General features: G+C 30.2%; 1 protein-coding gene across 3 annotated transcripts in view; it reads left to right on the top strand.

Annotated features, from left to right (window-relative positions):
• The window catches only part of LOC129223983 (formin-binding protein 1-like), a 98,682-nt gene extending 87,778 nt beyond the window's left edge, over positions 1-10,904 (top strand). The window contains exons 10-15 of one of the 3 annotated variants that reach the window (XM_054858375.1): positions 1,212-1,309; positions 2,161-2,293; positions 3,388-3,563; positions 6,642-6,802; positions 7,975-8,145; positions 9,513-10,904. In XM_054858375.1, coding sequence (XP_054714350.1) covers positions 1,212-1,309; positions 2,161-2,293; positions 3,388-3,563; positions 6,642-6,802; positions 7,975-8,132 — 726 coding nt within the window. In that variant the 3' untranslated portion in view covers positions 8,133-8,145; positions 9,513-10,904. Of the gene's footprint in view, positions 1-1,190; positions 1,310-2,160; positions 2,294-3,387; positions 3,564-6,641; positions 6,803-7,974; positions 8,146-9,512 lie in introns of all 3 variants that reach the window. The other 2 variants (XM_054858374.1, XM_054858373.1) reach the window with 2 other exon arrangements.
• The last annotated feature ends 4,453 nt before the right edge of the window (positions 10,905-15,357 follow it).

Below are 15,357 nucleotides of genomic sequence, written 5' to 3'. Positions count from 1 at the left end.
AGATTTTTCTTTTAAACTAAATTTTCTGCTATTAATAGCAAAATAGCAAAAACTTTTCAGTTGCAAATTGGAAAAATATAAATCATCAAAAAGAAAAAAGTTAAGGTATGCACCTCAGTAGAGGCTGATAACATCTTTAAGAAATAAAGGTAATAGGACTTTTTCTCAAACTAGGTAACACCCTGAGCAAGTTTTTTTCTTCGGGGGGGGGGGGGGACACCTTACGAAAATAGTCTTAACTTTATTTTTCGAAGACGTTATCCACTTCTGATGTAGCATCTACTATAGGTGCACTAACCTTATTTATGTTATTTTGAAACATTTTTAAATAATTGTTTTCTACAACTGTCAGAAGTTGAACTTGGGCCCTAGGCAGAGATGTCCATCTCCAGATATGCCCTTCTGAAAGACTATGGAACATCATCCCCTTATAAATGAGACCCCCAAAATGAGATTTAAAAAATTTATAAGTATATATATTTTTATGTACCCCCCTCCCCTCACAATAAGCGGTTGTCTTGAATATATGTTTGGCGCAGTATAGCATACCAAGGCTCTTGTGCCAAAAAGCTCAATCAAACCAACCAACCTTGTATACATGGTTGAGTTATCACTACATATGGTATTAAACTGTAGGTTCACTATATTAATCAAAAGTTCCTACTATTTAATTTTTTCCCCCATTTCTAATTTAGTTCTTTACAGTACTATAGTTTTCAAAAAAATACTTGGGTAAACTCACCTTTAGATCTGAGAGGACTCACTAGAAGAAAAACATGGTTTGAAACCAAGTTACATTATTTATGTTTGCATTGCTTTTACAATGAAAAACCAACCATGTCAGGGGATGGTGTCTCCCGCCGCCACTCAACTAAAACACCAGTTCTTCATATGCCTTTTTGTTCAGTTAGAATTTTGGTTAAGTAAAAATGACTGAAATGCGTTTTCCTGTTTTATGAATTATACAGTGAAATGTGTGTATAACGATACTGTCCATAACAATAAACCTGTTTATAACGATATTTTCCTTGGTCCCAGAAAAATCTTAGCATGAATAATCAAACTGTCCATAATGATAACTTGTCTGTAACAATATTTTTTTAGGTCCCCACTGTGACATTTACTGTATTTGGTTTGGTTTGTATTTTTTAACTATTTTGTATGTAAACTAATAATTATTTTTAATGTAGAATTCTGTTGATGAAATGAAGGAAGATTGCAGTGACTTGCCTCCTAATCAGAGGAAGAAAAAATTGCAACAAAAAATAGATGAACTAAAAGACAAAATAAAAAAAGAAACACAAGCTAGGTAAACATGTTTTATTTTGATACACATGTCATGCTTTATCCCTCTTAAAGCTTTGCAATATTTTTCCAATCAAATGCACTTAATTTCATAAATCGTGTAATTCACCTTTCCCTATTCTGGATACCTGGAACGTTCATATAAATGTATTTTCTTTTTCCCTAGCCTATCTTTCATTTCTAGCTGATATCTGATGCATAATTTGATCCCAGCTTTCATTTGCATGCTGTTCTTTCCTCTGGGTTTTTTTTTTTTTTTTTTAAATTCATTTATTTATTTTTCCAGTCATTTGAAAATCTTTTATACCATTAGTTAGCCCTTCTGGCGACATGCCTGAGTTTACTTGAGCTGGCCTATAAAGTTTAACATCGAGTGGGCATGGTTTTGCTGTTTGGAGAGTTAACTAAAAAAAAACTCTTAAGGGTTTTACATACATTGACCCTTATGTTTTTCTAACTCACACTAAAGTCCACACACACTAACGTCCTCCATAATCACCTTCAAAACTTGTGTGAGAAAATTTTAATGACTATATTTACTCTGTCAAATTTGAAATTGGATATTTTTACCCTATGATGCATTAGTATACAATTGTTCGTGTAGGTCAAAGAAGTCTGATTTATTTAAGAAATTACATTAAGTGAATGATCTGTTTTTATAAAATGTTATGGAAGAATTTTATTTTTGTGGTTACAATTATTTATTTAAAAAGTTATATAACTTCTTGAATAGATCATTTAATAACTATTTTACTACTTAACAATGAAATTTTGCTGCAATGTTTTAGATGTTATTAATGGCTTGTTCTAGCATTGTTTTTTGTGTAATATTCACATGTTTTTCCTTAAATTCAGAGATGGCCTCATGAAGATGAAGGGAGTGTATGAACAAAATCCATCAATGGGTGATCCATTATCTATTGAGGGACAGTTGGCAGATAATGGTTCAAAATTAGAAAAGTTGCAAAATGAGCTTCAAAAGTTTCAGGTTGGTGTTATATAGCTTTCATTTCAATTAGATGAATAAATTTGTTTGAGTTTTTGTCAAATATAGCTATTTTTATTGATTCTTTCTGGTTCTCACATTGTTATTTGCATTAGCCATACCAAGATTCACAACATTTTTGTGCATCAAATATTCTCTAATATATGTCCATTGACTATCAGTTTTAATTTTGTTATGCTGTAAAAATCCTTAATTTATATTTTGTATTTGCAAAAACGTAAAACACTTGGTTTTTTAGATCAGAAAAACTACATGTGTTATGTTAACAGAAATTTAAATGTTCTATCGAATTTAGTTTTTTTAAGGATGAATTTAAAGGAATTCTGAATCAAAAACTCAGACTCCATATTTTTACTAGACTTTCTGCTTTTCAGTCAAATCTCAATTTATACAGTTTATTTCTCCCAATTATTTAAAATTCCTTATAAATTTCCTTTTTAATAAAAAGATATAGCTTAATGTTTTGATAATTGTGAAAGTTTTGCCGACTATTCCTTTGGGATCATTTGTTCCAGGCATTTTTGTTAGACCACTAACTACAATTTTTACAGTTCCATCCTAATTTAATTTCAATCTATTACATAGCCAAAGAGTGGCAACACTGTTTTACACTTTATTTAAATTTCATGTAAATTTCCTTTTTATATATTTGTTGAAAGAAAATTGCGGTTGCTTCTTGACTCAAAAAAGTTTATGCCTTTTACTTGTTAAACAAAATAATTTATGGCAAATACTGCGCATAGCTTTTAAAGCTAACAATTTTACTATGTGAGGGGGTGATACTTGATTCCTCTCTAGCGGATCATTCCATTTCTCAAAATTTGCATTTTTTCAAGATTTCACTCCACTTTGCGACATGAAAGCAGATTAAATTTGGTCAATTGAATGAACTTAAAAATTATTTTTAAAACTCTTGACTTAATATTTCATTCTTCATTGTTTCTACTCCCTTCCAGTGCTAATATAAAGTAATTGTTGTTCTTGTAGATATTCAGAAAGCTTTGCATTTATATTAAGCATCTTGTTTTTTTTTTTTTAATAAAGTACTAATCATGTTATTGTTTTTTTTCCCCCAGGGTTACATGCTTGAAGCTGAAGGACATGGAAGTGCTCTTAGTTTAAGTCGAGAACACAGGAGCAGTCTCTCCGAAGATTCTCTTTCAAGAAGTGCCTCTGATTCTAGTGTTTGTAATCCAAATGGCAATGTCAACTACAAATTGTCTGCTCCTGGTGCTTTTCATCAAACACATGGGTATATTTTTCTCTTTCTATAATGAGAATGAGATTAATTTATTAAAACCATAGTTAATGGCTGTAAAAGTTGTGTCATGTGTAATTTGCAGCCTTATAGTATGATCTGTGTCGTGTCCAATTTACAAATAAAAATTAATTACTGAAAAAAAAATCATAGATTATTAAAGTATTAATTGTTTTTCTAATAAGTGAAAGATAAACTGTCCTCAAATGAAGAAGAAAGTACTGTGCTAGAAAAAGATTGTTCTGTTTTTGTTCAAAAATAAATTGTTTGTACTGCAGACATTTTAAGGGTTGAATAAGAATTATTAATTACATCTAAAAATAATAGGCAAATAAAGTGCTTTTATTTTTTATTTTTTGTAATATTATTTAACAGATAAGATTTTGATTGAACACTTCTTGCCCCCCCCCCCCCAAATAAATGAAGAATAATAAAAAAAGATAGGTCAATGTGTACCAAATGCAAAGTAAAACTGAATTATTTGCACAATAATATAGTTTAAAATTGTTTGAATTCATTTCATTTTATTTATTGTACTTATTAAAAGTTGTATATCTACCTGCGTGTAGGTGCCCTCACCTCCAACTCATCTGCAAAACCTTTCAACGGGAAATTAGTTTGTGTGTCTATCCAACAGTTAGACAAACTATAAAATAAAGAAGTTCTTTTGTTCTGAAAAGTAAAAGATAATATTACAACGTTAAATTGCACAAATTTGTAATGAATTGCAGGCAAGTTGTTAGGTGTTATAAGGAACCGCAAAATGAGATTTTATCCGACGTCTTTTCATCCATAAGCGTACTTCTTTTCAATTGAAAAAATCGTTTCTTCTAAGCCTGAAACAAATCTGTATCTGCAAATGTGAGCAATTTAGTGTTGTAATATTTATCTTTTAGTTCAACAAACTGCGTGAACTGAAAATCAAAGGCCTGCTAGTTTGCAAGTGTTTAAAAAACTGAAAAAATAACGAGGTGCAATAATCCAGTTAGTAAATAAAACGTTGAATAAAGACTAAATACCACTTGTGCATTCGTAATAGTTGTTAAATGAAGAAGCTTGTTCGAAATTACCCAGTGTCTGCTAATTTTGAGTACAGTAGAACTCAGAATTATTCAAACTCTGACTATCCGAATTGCTTTTAGAATTTGAAAACCAAACTCGAACAAAAATCTGCTGTAATTTGCAAAATAATGATTATGTATGCGCATGCTATTATCCTTCACTCCCCGAGGCTAGAGTAGAGCACTGCAAATATTATAGAGATGAGACCCCCATTTCATAGGGCAATTCTATTTTTGGCTTCGAATGTGCAGCCTTTGTAAGTGGGCTTAAAATATAAAAGTGTTGGCTTTCATTTAATTAAATACTTTTTCTCTTAAATAAGTTTTTTTTCTCCCATTGTATACATACATAAAGTAATAGTCCAAAGGAGTCCGGTGTCAATTGATTCGGGTAGTTCGAGTTCTACTGTAATATTTGTCAATTTTACTTAGAGCAGCTTGTAACATAATATTACTTTAAAAAATTGAGTCGCTTTTTTGCAATTTATTTTTGTGGAAAAGTTTCTCATATGAAACTTTTATTATTCTGAGCAATTTATTCAACAATTTCCTGTTTTGTTGATGTAAACTAGCTATACAATATTTAACTCTTAAATTAATGGCATACTTAAAAAAAACCTGTAGTGAAAAGGCCTTAATTTGCAATATTACATTAGAATCTGTTTTATCTTTTTAAAAACATAAGTCTTCAGAAATATTTCATTAATTGATTTGCAATTTTTTGATCAGATGATATTTTTTTGTTATTTGATCTTTTTACTTTGAAGTAATGTACAGAATGAATATTTTCTACAAAAAAAAGTAAACTGCATTTTTCAATTTTTAATCATTTCCTTTATACGTCAAATTAATGAAAAATTTATTTTAAAATATAGTAGACCCGCATTTTATGCGAAAGTTACATTACACGAAAGTGCGTCATAAAGACTTATAGTAATGTCAAAACAAGTGTTAGATTCCATAGGTGAAAAATACTTTATTCTAGCAATAGATAATTATATTATGAATTTAATGTGTAACTACTTCGATTCATATGCATGACCTGCATAAAGAAAGCATTCTTAAACTTACTGTTCAATAATTTTAAAAAATCTGGTTATGATATTCTGTTGGAGTCATTAATCATTTTCCTTTGAAGTTCTTTGTTGTGCATTAACGCATCCATGATTTCTTGCATCACTTCCATGTTAAGATTTTCCTTCACTAACAAATCAGAAAGATCATTTGACATTGTCAAGAAATATCTGAAACATTTCGAACTTTCAAGTTTTTGATTGGGTGTCATGGATGTCGTTATCCTCTTTGGTTTTGTCCTCCTTTGTCACTTCCTAACGCTTTTCTTCGGTAGACTCTGAATTGTGCAAGTTAAATAATTTTGCTTTTGAGAATAAAACTGATGCCAAAAAATGTCTCTAGTGACCCAAGCTTGCTTATTAACATGCGAAAATGCATTTCATTGAATGTTATCTGTAATCTCATGTTTTTGCATTTTAGAGAAAGGAAAAACTTTCTCTGTTTGCAGTGCCATATCTGTGTAAAATAAAAGCGTATCCAAGTAAAACCAAGTAAAGATGTCAAATCTTAAACTGTGCATAATCAAATCCACATTAAGTGAGGATCTACTGTATGAAATTAATACTTAAATTTACATTAAAATATACAGTAAAACTCCTCCTAATGGACACCCCTCAGATGTGGACAATTTTTAATTCCCCAATTCCAAGGCAAATGACATTATTAAACCCCTGTCCTGCGGACACCCCTCTATTGCGGACAAAAAAATTTGTCCCGTTAGTGTCAGCATTGGAGAGGTTTTACTGTAGCTTTATTTTGAAATTCTTGTATCATTCCATTGTTAAATAGTAGTTTCAGTTTAAATCTGTTTGCTTATATGGTATTTGTATGTTCAAAATACTCAATAATTGTAAAATACTCAATAATTGTTGCATAAAAAGAGCAAAGCATTTTCATAAATAAAAAGGTTGAGCTATAACCAGTATGTGATACTTAGGTTTTCTAATAGCCCAGAAAGTGGTATAGGAACAAGTCAACCAAGCATAACAGATGGTGATGCCGATAGTTTCCCAGACCCAGATTTTGAAAATGATTACGAATATAGTGAAGAATTCGATGCAGTTTTGGGAACAGGAAAAGCCCTTTATCCATTTACAGGTACTGTAAGAGTTTTTATATTTATTTATGAACATTCTGCATTATATAACCAGTGCTTGTTGAATGTTAATAGCGAATTGTAGTTAAATTCTAAAATGTTATTTGTAGTGGTGCAGAAAATGTTTTTACTGCCAACATTTCCCCCAATCTATATGAAAATTTCTCCAAAATTTTACAATATACTTTATGTTTCAGATAAAAATTCATTCATTATTAGAGGTACAGATAATTTTGAAAAAAAAATAAAAAAATGCATCTTTAAAACTAATAGAATGAACTGGTAACTTGTAGAACTAGGTATCTAAAAAGTAAATTAAGTAAATACATATATGTTTTAAATAAAATCTCCTAATATTTATTATTAAATGTAAATTATTTTCCAACAAATAGTTAATGAAAATATAAAGAGTGGTGATGCAAAAGAAAATGCATTCAAAAGACACTTGCAAGAAAAGTCGGAAAATTAAAAAAAAAAAAAGAATCTGCAAAATTTCCCAGATGTTCAAATTTTTCCCGATCCTAGATCGCCGGATCGGACATGGTTATTTATGCACCCGTGGTTATTTATTGTTACTATACATTTAGCAGTTTCTTAATTTTAATCGAGTACTAGAAGTATTTCTGATGGAATCCGCTTCCAGAATCATATTTCAGAATGGTACTAAAAAGCAAGAAAATAGTTTAGTGATTGTTATGGGAATTTCTTGTAAGATTATAGATTGGGTAGAATTTACTAATTAATCTTAAAATAATGCAAAGTAATGTCAGTAGTAAGCATTTTCCTAGACTATGTAACATAATCTCTAAAGTCATTTAAACTAATTTATTTGTGACTAAGCATCAACTAAGGTTTCCACATGCAACTATGTAAGTGCAATGTATGGTTATTCAAAATAGCCATTTTGATCATCTTTTGACACGTTTGGTTTTGACATGTAAAACAATTTTATGTAACACATATATAAGTAACGTAACTCGTTAGTTTTGTTAATGATTAGCAAAATGATTACAAATTAGTAATAATAAATGTTGCTTATCTAAAATAATTCTATATAACGTAAATGCTCACAAACTGTAAGTCAACTTGGATATATGTTGTTTTTTAAAAAATGCTTTCTCTCTAACTTTTGCATTTAGACTTTATAAATTAAAAAAAAAAAATTATTTTTCAGGTCAGAGTGAAGGATCAATTGATGTATGTGAAGGAGAAGAATTTGACATTGTGGAATTAGACCAGGGAGATGGTTGGACACGCATTAGAAAAAGAAATTTTGAAGAAGGATTTGTCCCGACATCTTACATTGAAACATATTTATACAACAGTTGTTGATAATCATTTTGAGGTATACATATTATTTTATGCTTACATAAATTAAAGGTTATTGCACTGTTAAACACTATTAATTTATTTGCTTTTATTGGGGTTTAAAAACAACTGCCAATTGTGCCGTAAAAACAGGGAATTTTACACAAAACATTGTGGGAGAAAAACTGGGAACTGATTATTATTCTTGGTGTGAGGAAAAGAATCAGTACAATATAAAGCCTCGAATCTTGGATCGGAATTTTGGAACGTTTCAAGTTTCAGACCTTTTGATGGTCAGACCCTGAAATATTTTATTTATATATGATACAAGAAAGTATTTTGTGTGTGGGTTTTGCATTATTTCCCAATCCCTTGTACCTGTTACTTTAGCTTTATCAGATGCTGAGGAAGATTTTGCTTATTTTAGCCAATGTATTGTTTTTTTCTAAAAAAATTTTTAGCAGTAGTACAATTTTGTTTTCTGTATCAAAATTTTAGTTCATTTTAATTTGATTTTGTCAATTGGCTCAATTTAGTTTTTCATTCCTGTATTTTAAATCTTAAGCATGTGTGTTAAAATATATTTTAACCTAAGGTAACTGCTGAATTTTCAGTCCTTGTTCTTATTTTTTAATTTGCTTTTTGGTCACAAATTTCGAGCATTCATCTCAAAAAACAGTGTGCTACTAACTAGGGATGCTAATACTTCAGCTCTGCAGGTATTTAGCATCATGAACAGTTTTTGGATTAGTGAGAAGATACAACTTAGAGTAGACACACTAAAGGGTAGGTTAATTTCCAAAATAAATGTTTGTAAAAATTGATCTGAGTTCTTAAGGATATAAAAAAAAGATGTTCTAAGAACTATTCATGCTTTGGAGAAATATAAGGCTTCTTTATCAAAACAATTTAGAAGGATTTCAAATTATTTTGTTTAAAATGGAATACTTATTTTTGAAACTTCAAAATCTGATCACCTTAGTTTAACCTTAGTCATCAATTGAATTGATTTATGATGTGAGCAAACACAAAGGATAGCCCCTTATGACCACCCTTTTATGACCACCCTTATGACCACCCTTTTTAAAATTATTTTCATATTTTAATAATGACCTTATCCAAAAACGAAAGCTGGATCTGCCTTTGCTGTATAGTAAAGTAGCAGTTGTAAAATTTCTTGCATGAAGTCAAATAATAATTTGAATCATAACTTCGCTGATAGTATCCTTTATTTACAAGTTGAAAAGAAGTGAAATATCATTTGAAGCCATATAGCCTGGGAGAAGTGCTGTAATTTTTGGGGGTTGTGTACCATTGCTCTTTGTGCATTTACATACTTTTATTTATTTATTTAAGAGTTTATACTACTGTAAAGTATTCATATATTCAAACTTATCTTTTTAGGTGAAGATTGCTGTTAAAACAAACCTTGTACGAGCTTCATCACTTTCTGACGATTCAACAGTATTAGAATAATTTAATTATGAACTAGCAAGAATAGACAATACTATTTCAAAAGCAGCTTTGTCTGTAAATCTTATTCAAAAAGCAATCAAATGCAAAAATGCATGATATCATTCTTAGAATGCTTTTGGATTTTGAAGAAGGAGTCTTTTATTGGGACTCTGAGAGAATAATAATTATATAAATCTATGCTTTTTTTAACTATGTAATTTAAAATTTAATATTGTCATTAGAGCCCAGATTATATGCATAGTAGAATCATCAAAATATGCTCTAAAAATTCCTAAAATATGCACTAACAATTTTTTATTCATACAAATAAAAGTTTTCACATCTAAAAAAACAGTAATGAGCTTTCTTTTCTTGCATCTTTTTTAGTTTTGGCAATAATATGCACTAAAAAAGTATGCCCATTGATAGTATGTACATAAAAGTGAATGACTAGAAAAACATCTATTTATCGCCCAATTTTTGTTCTTTAGGAAGAACAACATAGATTTCTGTGATCTTTCTTTTATGAAAAAAAATCAAAATATGAATGAAAAAGACAGTAATATGCAGTTATTTTGCAAATTTGTTATTTTCATGCATTAACATCAAAAGAACCAAGAATATGCACGTAGACATTTGCATATAATCCAGGCTCTAATTATCATACTCCCTTCTTGAGGAAAACAATGAAAAAGTATTAACTACTCTTATTATTGGCACTGTGCGCTATATTAGTGTTGCAGATTGCTCATGTGTTACTTATGTGATATGTTACATTGTTTCCAAATGATATATAGCATTTTTATATTCCAATTTCATTGTTGCAAAATACTATGGTGAAATATTTTGTGTTTTATTTTTTGCTCAAAGTTTTTCTTTTCACTCCACCTTGAATAGGTGAAGAATTTTTAAGCTTAGTATTATTTAGTGTAAATATGACAATTGTGTATATTTTTTGAATTTTTAAATTTTAAAATTTGTGCCTTTCATAGAACACAAACTAACTTTTTGATACAGCTGAATTTTTGAAAATGCTACTCCGATATTTTTAGAAATTGAAGACCTTATGAAATATATAACTTTGGTGCCTTTGAAATCCATATTTAATCCTATTTTAATAGATCATTCCTTTTGAAGCAAAGAAATATGCCATATGTTTATATGAAAGTGTATTGAGACTGTTTTTATATAGTTCCTGGTTGTACATTTTGCCAGAATTTTTAGTGCTTTTTGTATCTTTATAATTATCTATTTAATTTTTGCATGCTTTTGCCATGCTGTTTTAGCCAAATTGATTTTTTATACATTGATGATAAATAAAGCTTGATGTATGTTACAAAAGTTGTGTTGTAGTTCTTTCAGATTTGGGCTTTATACATTTTACCTCACATATGCTACATTATCTTGTAAAATATATAATAATTATTCTTTCCAACTCCGTCATTTCGAATTTTTCAGGAGGGCAAACATTTACACTCAGTAAGAGTTTTATCTAAAAACAACAAAAACCATGTCACCTTTTATGCAACAGCAATAATTTTTCACAACCAGGAGGGACAATTGCCCCCCTCCCCCCCCCCCTAATGTTTTCTAACTACATTTTGATAGTTTTTTGATTGATTTTGTTTGCTGCTTTATTTAGCACTCTCCCCACTTTAGACACATGAAAACTTTCAAAATCACACCAATTATCTAAATTGTCATGCCTTTACTTTTTTTCCCCTTACAATTTTTTTTTTTTCTGACTTTTCAGATTAAAGAATAATGTTCAACAATAGGTTTAACTGAATAAACTTTTAAGTGCTTCTAAATGTTATTGCATATTAAAATAATAACTGATGAACGAAAGCAATTTCATTTGAAATTCAAATTGAATTTATGTACCTAACACATTTGATGAACATGCTTGGAAAAAAAAAAAGAATATAATTGAACAATTGCTGCAAGCCACAGTGATAAAACAGAATATTTGAACTTCTGTCAGAAAACATGTACGTTTCTGTAAAAAAAAATATTAGAACCAATTTAAAAATATTTTAACAATTTTGATTTTTTTTCTTAGTATAATTTCTGAGTCAAATTTTCTATAAAACATAATTATTTTTTCTGAGCTGTGTGTAGAACTAACTCTCTATGTAAAAAAGCAAATGGGAAAATGCTTTCTGTTTCTATTTTATTTCCATTCTGCAATTTTTGTCACTTCAGATTTTGTTTCAGATGACCTATACGTTAAAAAAGAATAATATGCATATTAACGTATGCATCTTTTGTTACTGTTTTTAATTCTCTTTTTAAGTTTTAGGGATTTCATGAATGCATGTCAGTAAATTTCAAATTATTTTTGCAATAAGATTTGATATTGCCTTTGTTCCGTTTTTTTAAATAGGGCTGCTGAGCTAAAATGAAACTTAACTACAAAAAAATTCCAGTACATTCATATAACTTTCCGTATAATTAAGAGTAAATTGAAGGACTGTTTACCTTTAAGCAGACTTTACGTGATGTATAAATGTCTATAAGCACTAGTAAAAAAAAAATTCCTAATTGGTTTCACACTCGAATTCATATTCTTCTTTACCAAATTGTTATTTATTTATTTATTTTTTTATCTTGCTTATTTCTAATTTTCGTTCATTTAACATTGAATTTACATAGCGTCTGAAAAGTCCTTGACACATTTTTAAAATTCATAGAAAAGCAACAAATTGCATGAATGTGCGGTTTGTGCCATAATACTTCACTGAGTCACGAAAATTTTTGTGTTCATTTGTATCAAATTGTGTACCACTGCTAGCATCGAACATCTGAAAATATGACTTGCCCAAGTAGACTTCATTGTGTCTCGCAGTCGATGCTAGCTAGGACATAGAGTAAACTTGAGTACTGTTTAGATGTGTTTTGAGCAACAAACGCACACATTCAACTCTTGCAGGGGCGGCAAATAGGGGGGTCAAGAGGGGGCGGTCGCACCCCCAAATTTTTAGCACAGAATGATAGAAAATGGGTAAATTCAATTTATGTAAGTCGGAAATCAATGTTCATTAAAAGAAATCTCGCTGGTTCTCAGTAACTATTTGATGAAACTCAACACATTCCCAGACTATAAAAAGTGTTTTTCGTTATTTGGATAATGACTTAGGAATTCTTGAAGTATTTTCTGGCCTTTTCAGAACATAGAAAACTAATAGAGAACCATGGTTAATTTTATTAACTAAAGAAGACATTTTCTCATATAGGCTGCATGGTTTTCACAAGAAAATTTCTTGATATTTTACATTCACTTTACGCTCATTTTTTAATGTATATTTATTTAATGAGTGTCCACCGCTTTCTTCTGCTAGAAACACGTTTCAGCTGCTCAATGCATTATATGCTTTCAAAAAAATTTCTTAAAAATGCATGTGATTATTGAATTAAAAAAAAAAACATATCAACAAATACCTGTTATGCTTATAATTATGCAAGCTCGGAGTGACACAAAATGGTTAGAGAGTTAAAACCATAAAAATATTTCTCTATAACTTCAAAGCAGTGATTTGACGACTGAAAGAATTATTACAAAACGAGTCTTTCAATGATGAAAAAGCTCATGCCTTTTAGCATGTTTGACTTCGTTTGAATTTTTATTCAATTTTTTTGTACTGAGGAAAGTTTTTGAAAAATACTTTACTCAATTAAAACATCTTCAATCCGTTACCCTTAATTTTCGAACTATTCAAGCCACAGTTCAATCTACAACTGATCTGTGCACCACACTACCATAGTTCAATTTACAATCTAAACAGAAAATAGATTTTACATAGATGTGTGTTTCAATCAAGCGTGAAACTTAAAAAAAAAAAAGGCAAAAATCCACATGATGATGTGAAGTCAAATATTGATTTTTTAAATTTTGTATGAAGTAGTAGATTCAGTTTCGAATGAAATTAACACAAGATTTAATGATAATTATTTTTCTGTATGGTTGGCTCTATATTATCTGGATTGGATTTTTGAAACGAAAAATAAAATGTTTCAGTTATGAGTAAAATTTTTAGCACGAGGCATGAAAAATTACAAGCAATATAGCGACAGACTGGTTATCACATCCAGAGACTGCAGTTTCGTCCTTGTTATGGACTCATCAGTCTTGAATAGTGAATAACAGAGCTGGAGGCAGATGACATCTCATTGAAGCCGAGAGCGCCGACGAGACTAGATTATTCACTGATGAAAAATTAAGCAACTCACAATTTTTGAAGTTGCCCTGGGTGATTTTGAAGAGCAAGATATAAAAGTGTTTTCATACATCACTTTGTTACTTCTATTATCTCAGCTAGTAGAGAAAGATTTTTTTATGTCTCAGAAGGTTAGAGAATTATTTTCGAAGCACAATGGGCAAAATATTCAAACGAAGTCATACATGCTTAAAAGGGCATGAGCTTTTCCACCATCTTTTATATTTAGCTGTACTGGCAAAACAGCACGACACTGTGCACTGATAGATTAGTAACACGATTCCCTGCTCTTCCGAATTCCAAAAATCATGCATTAAAACTTTTCCAAAAGGTATAAAAACTTTAGTATCGAGATGTTTTGTATAACTTATTAGAAAGTGAATCAAAATTTTAATTATTTCTAAACACTAATTTTTATTCATATTAAACCGATTTTATGACCACTTCCTGTTAGCTAATGTGTGCTTGGTACCGCACTGTGGTAGTACATATTTAAGAATCTCGACCCCCCAAATGAAATGCTGAAATGCCGCCCCTGAACTCCAGTAATGAAAAGTATTGCTTTCTGTTTAGTAAAATGGTTAAATACCTCACATTATGTTTGTTTTTCTTACTGTGATGGTATTGTGCCACCCAGGCCCGGCTCTTGGGATAGGCAACGTAGGCGGCCGCCTAGGGCAGCAGATTTTAGAGGCGGCAAATTTCTAAATTGAAATTTTTTTTGAGAGAATATCTGTTTCAGCGCCTTAAGATTCACTGCTTCATTGCTAAAAAAAATAATCTAGAGTGTGTACAGTGCTTGGATATGCAAACTATAATAAAATATATGCAAAATAGTTCGGAATTAAACTAGAAATTCAATTTTCTTTTAGAGGCGGCAAATTATGCGATTTAAAAATCATTTGAAAATATTAATATATCTGTGTCAGAGCCATAAGATGCACTACTTTAATGCTAATAAAAATATAATTGAAAGTTTGTACCAGTGCTTGCATATGCAAAACCAGGTTTGGAATTTAACTAGAAATTATATTAAATAATAACATAATTTAATATTATTATTATTCAATGGGGGGGGGGTACTTCTCAATATCGCCTAGGGCGGCAGAACTACTAGAGTCGGCTCTTACACCACCTCTGAACACACTTATTGCTTTTTTCGTTTCTCTCCCTCTTTTTTGTGTACAATATCATAAAAAATTCTTGAACCTGTGAAGAATTCATGTGTAAACCACTCTTTCGTTAGAAAATTTAGTTTTTTTTTTTAATTTTTTTCTGTTAAAGATTTTTTTGAATACCCTGTATATAAAAGAAACAAGCATTGTTTTTAAAAAATGGGGAAGTAGTATGAAGTTACTAGTCTAAAACTGCTTATAATTCTGGTAAAAATTCCTTCCTTTGTTTCTGATGGTGCTGGGGTTTGTGTCTATGCAAAGAAAGAGCGAGGATGCAAAATAGGTTTGCTTAAAGGGATTGTTGTAAGAGATGAGCAGATCAAACCGAACTGCAACTGTAGCATGTTTGCATAGTGATGAGCCTAGTTTTAAAGATTTTTCTGTTGATTTAAAATCAACGAA

Source organism: Uloborus diversus, chromosome 6 (genome assembly GCF_026930045.1).
Source record: "Uloborus diversus isolate 005 chromosome 6, Udiv.v.3.1, whole genome shotgun sequence".
Classification (NCBI taxonomy): domain Eukaryota; kingdom Metazoa; phylum Arthropoda; class Arachnida; order Araneae; family Uloboridae; genus Uloborus; species Uloborus diversus.
Note: the sequence above shows the minus strand (reverse complement) of the source record. Positions and strands in the feature narration are given on the sequence as shown.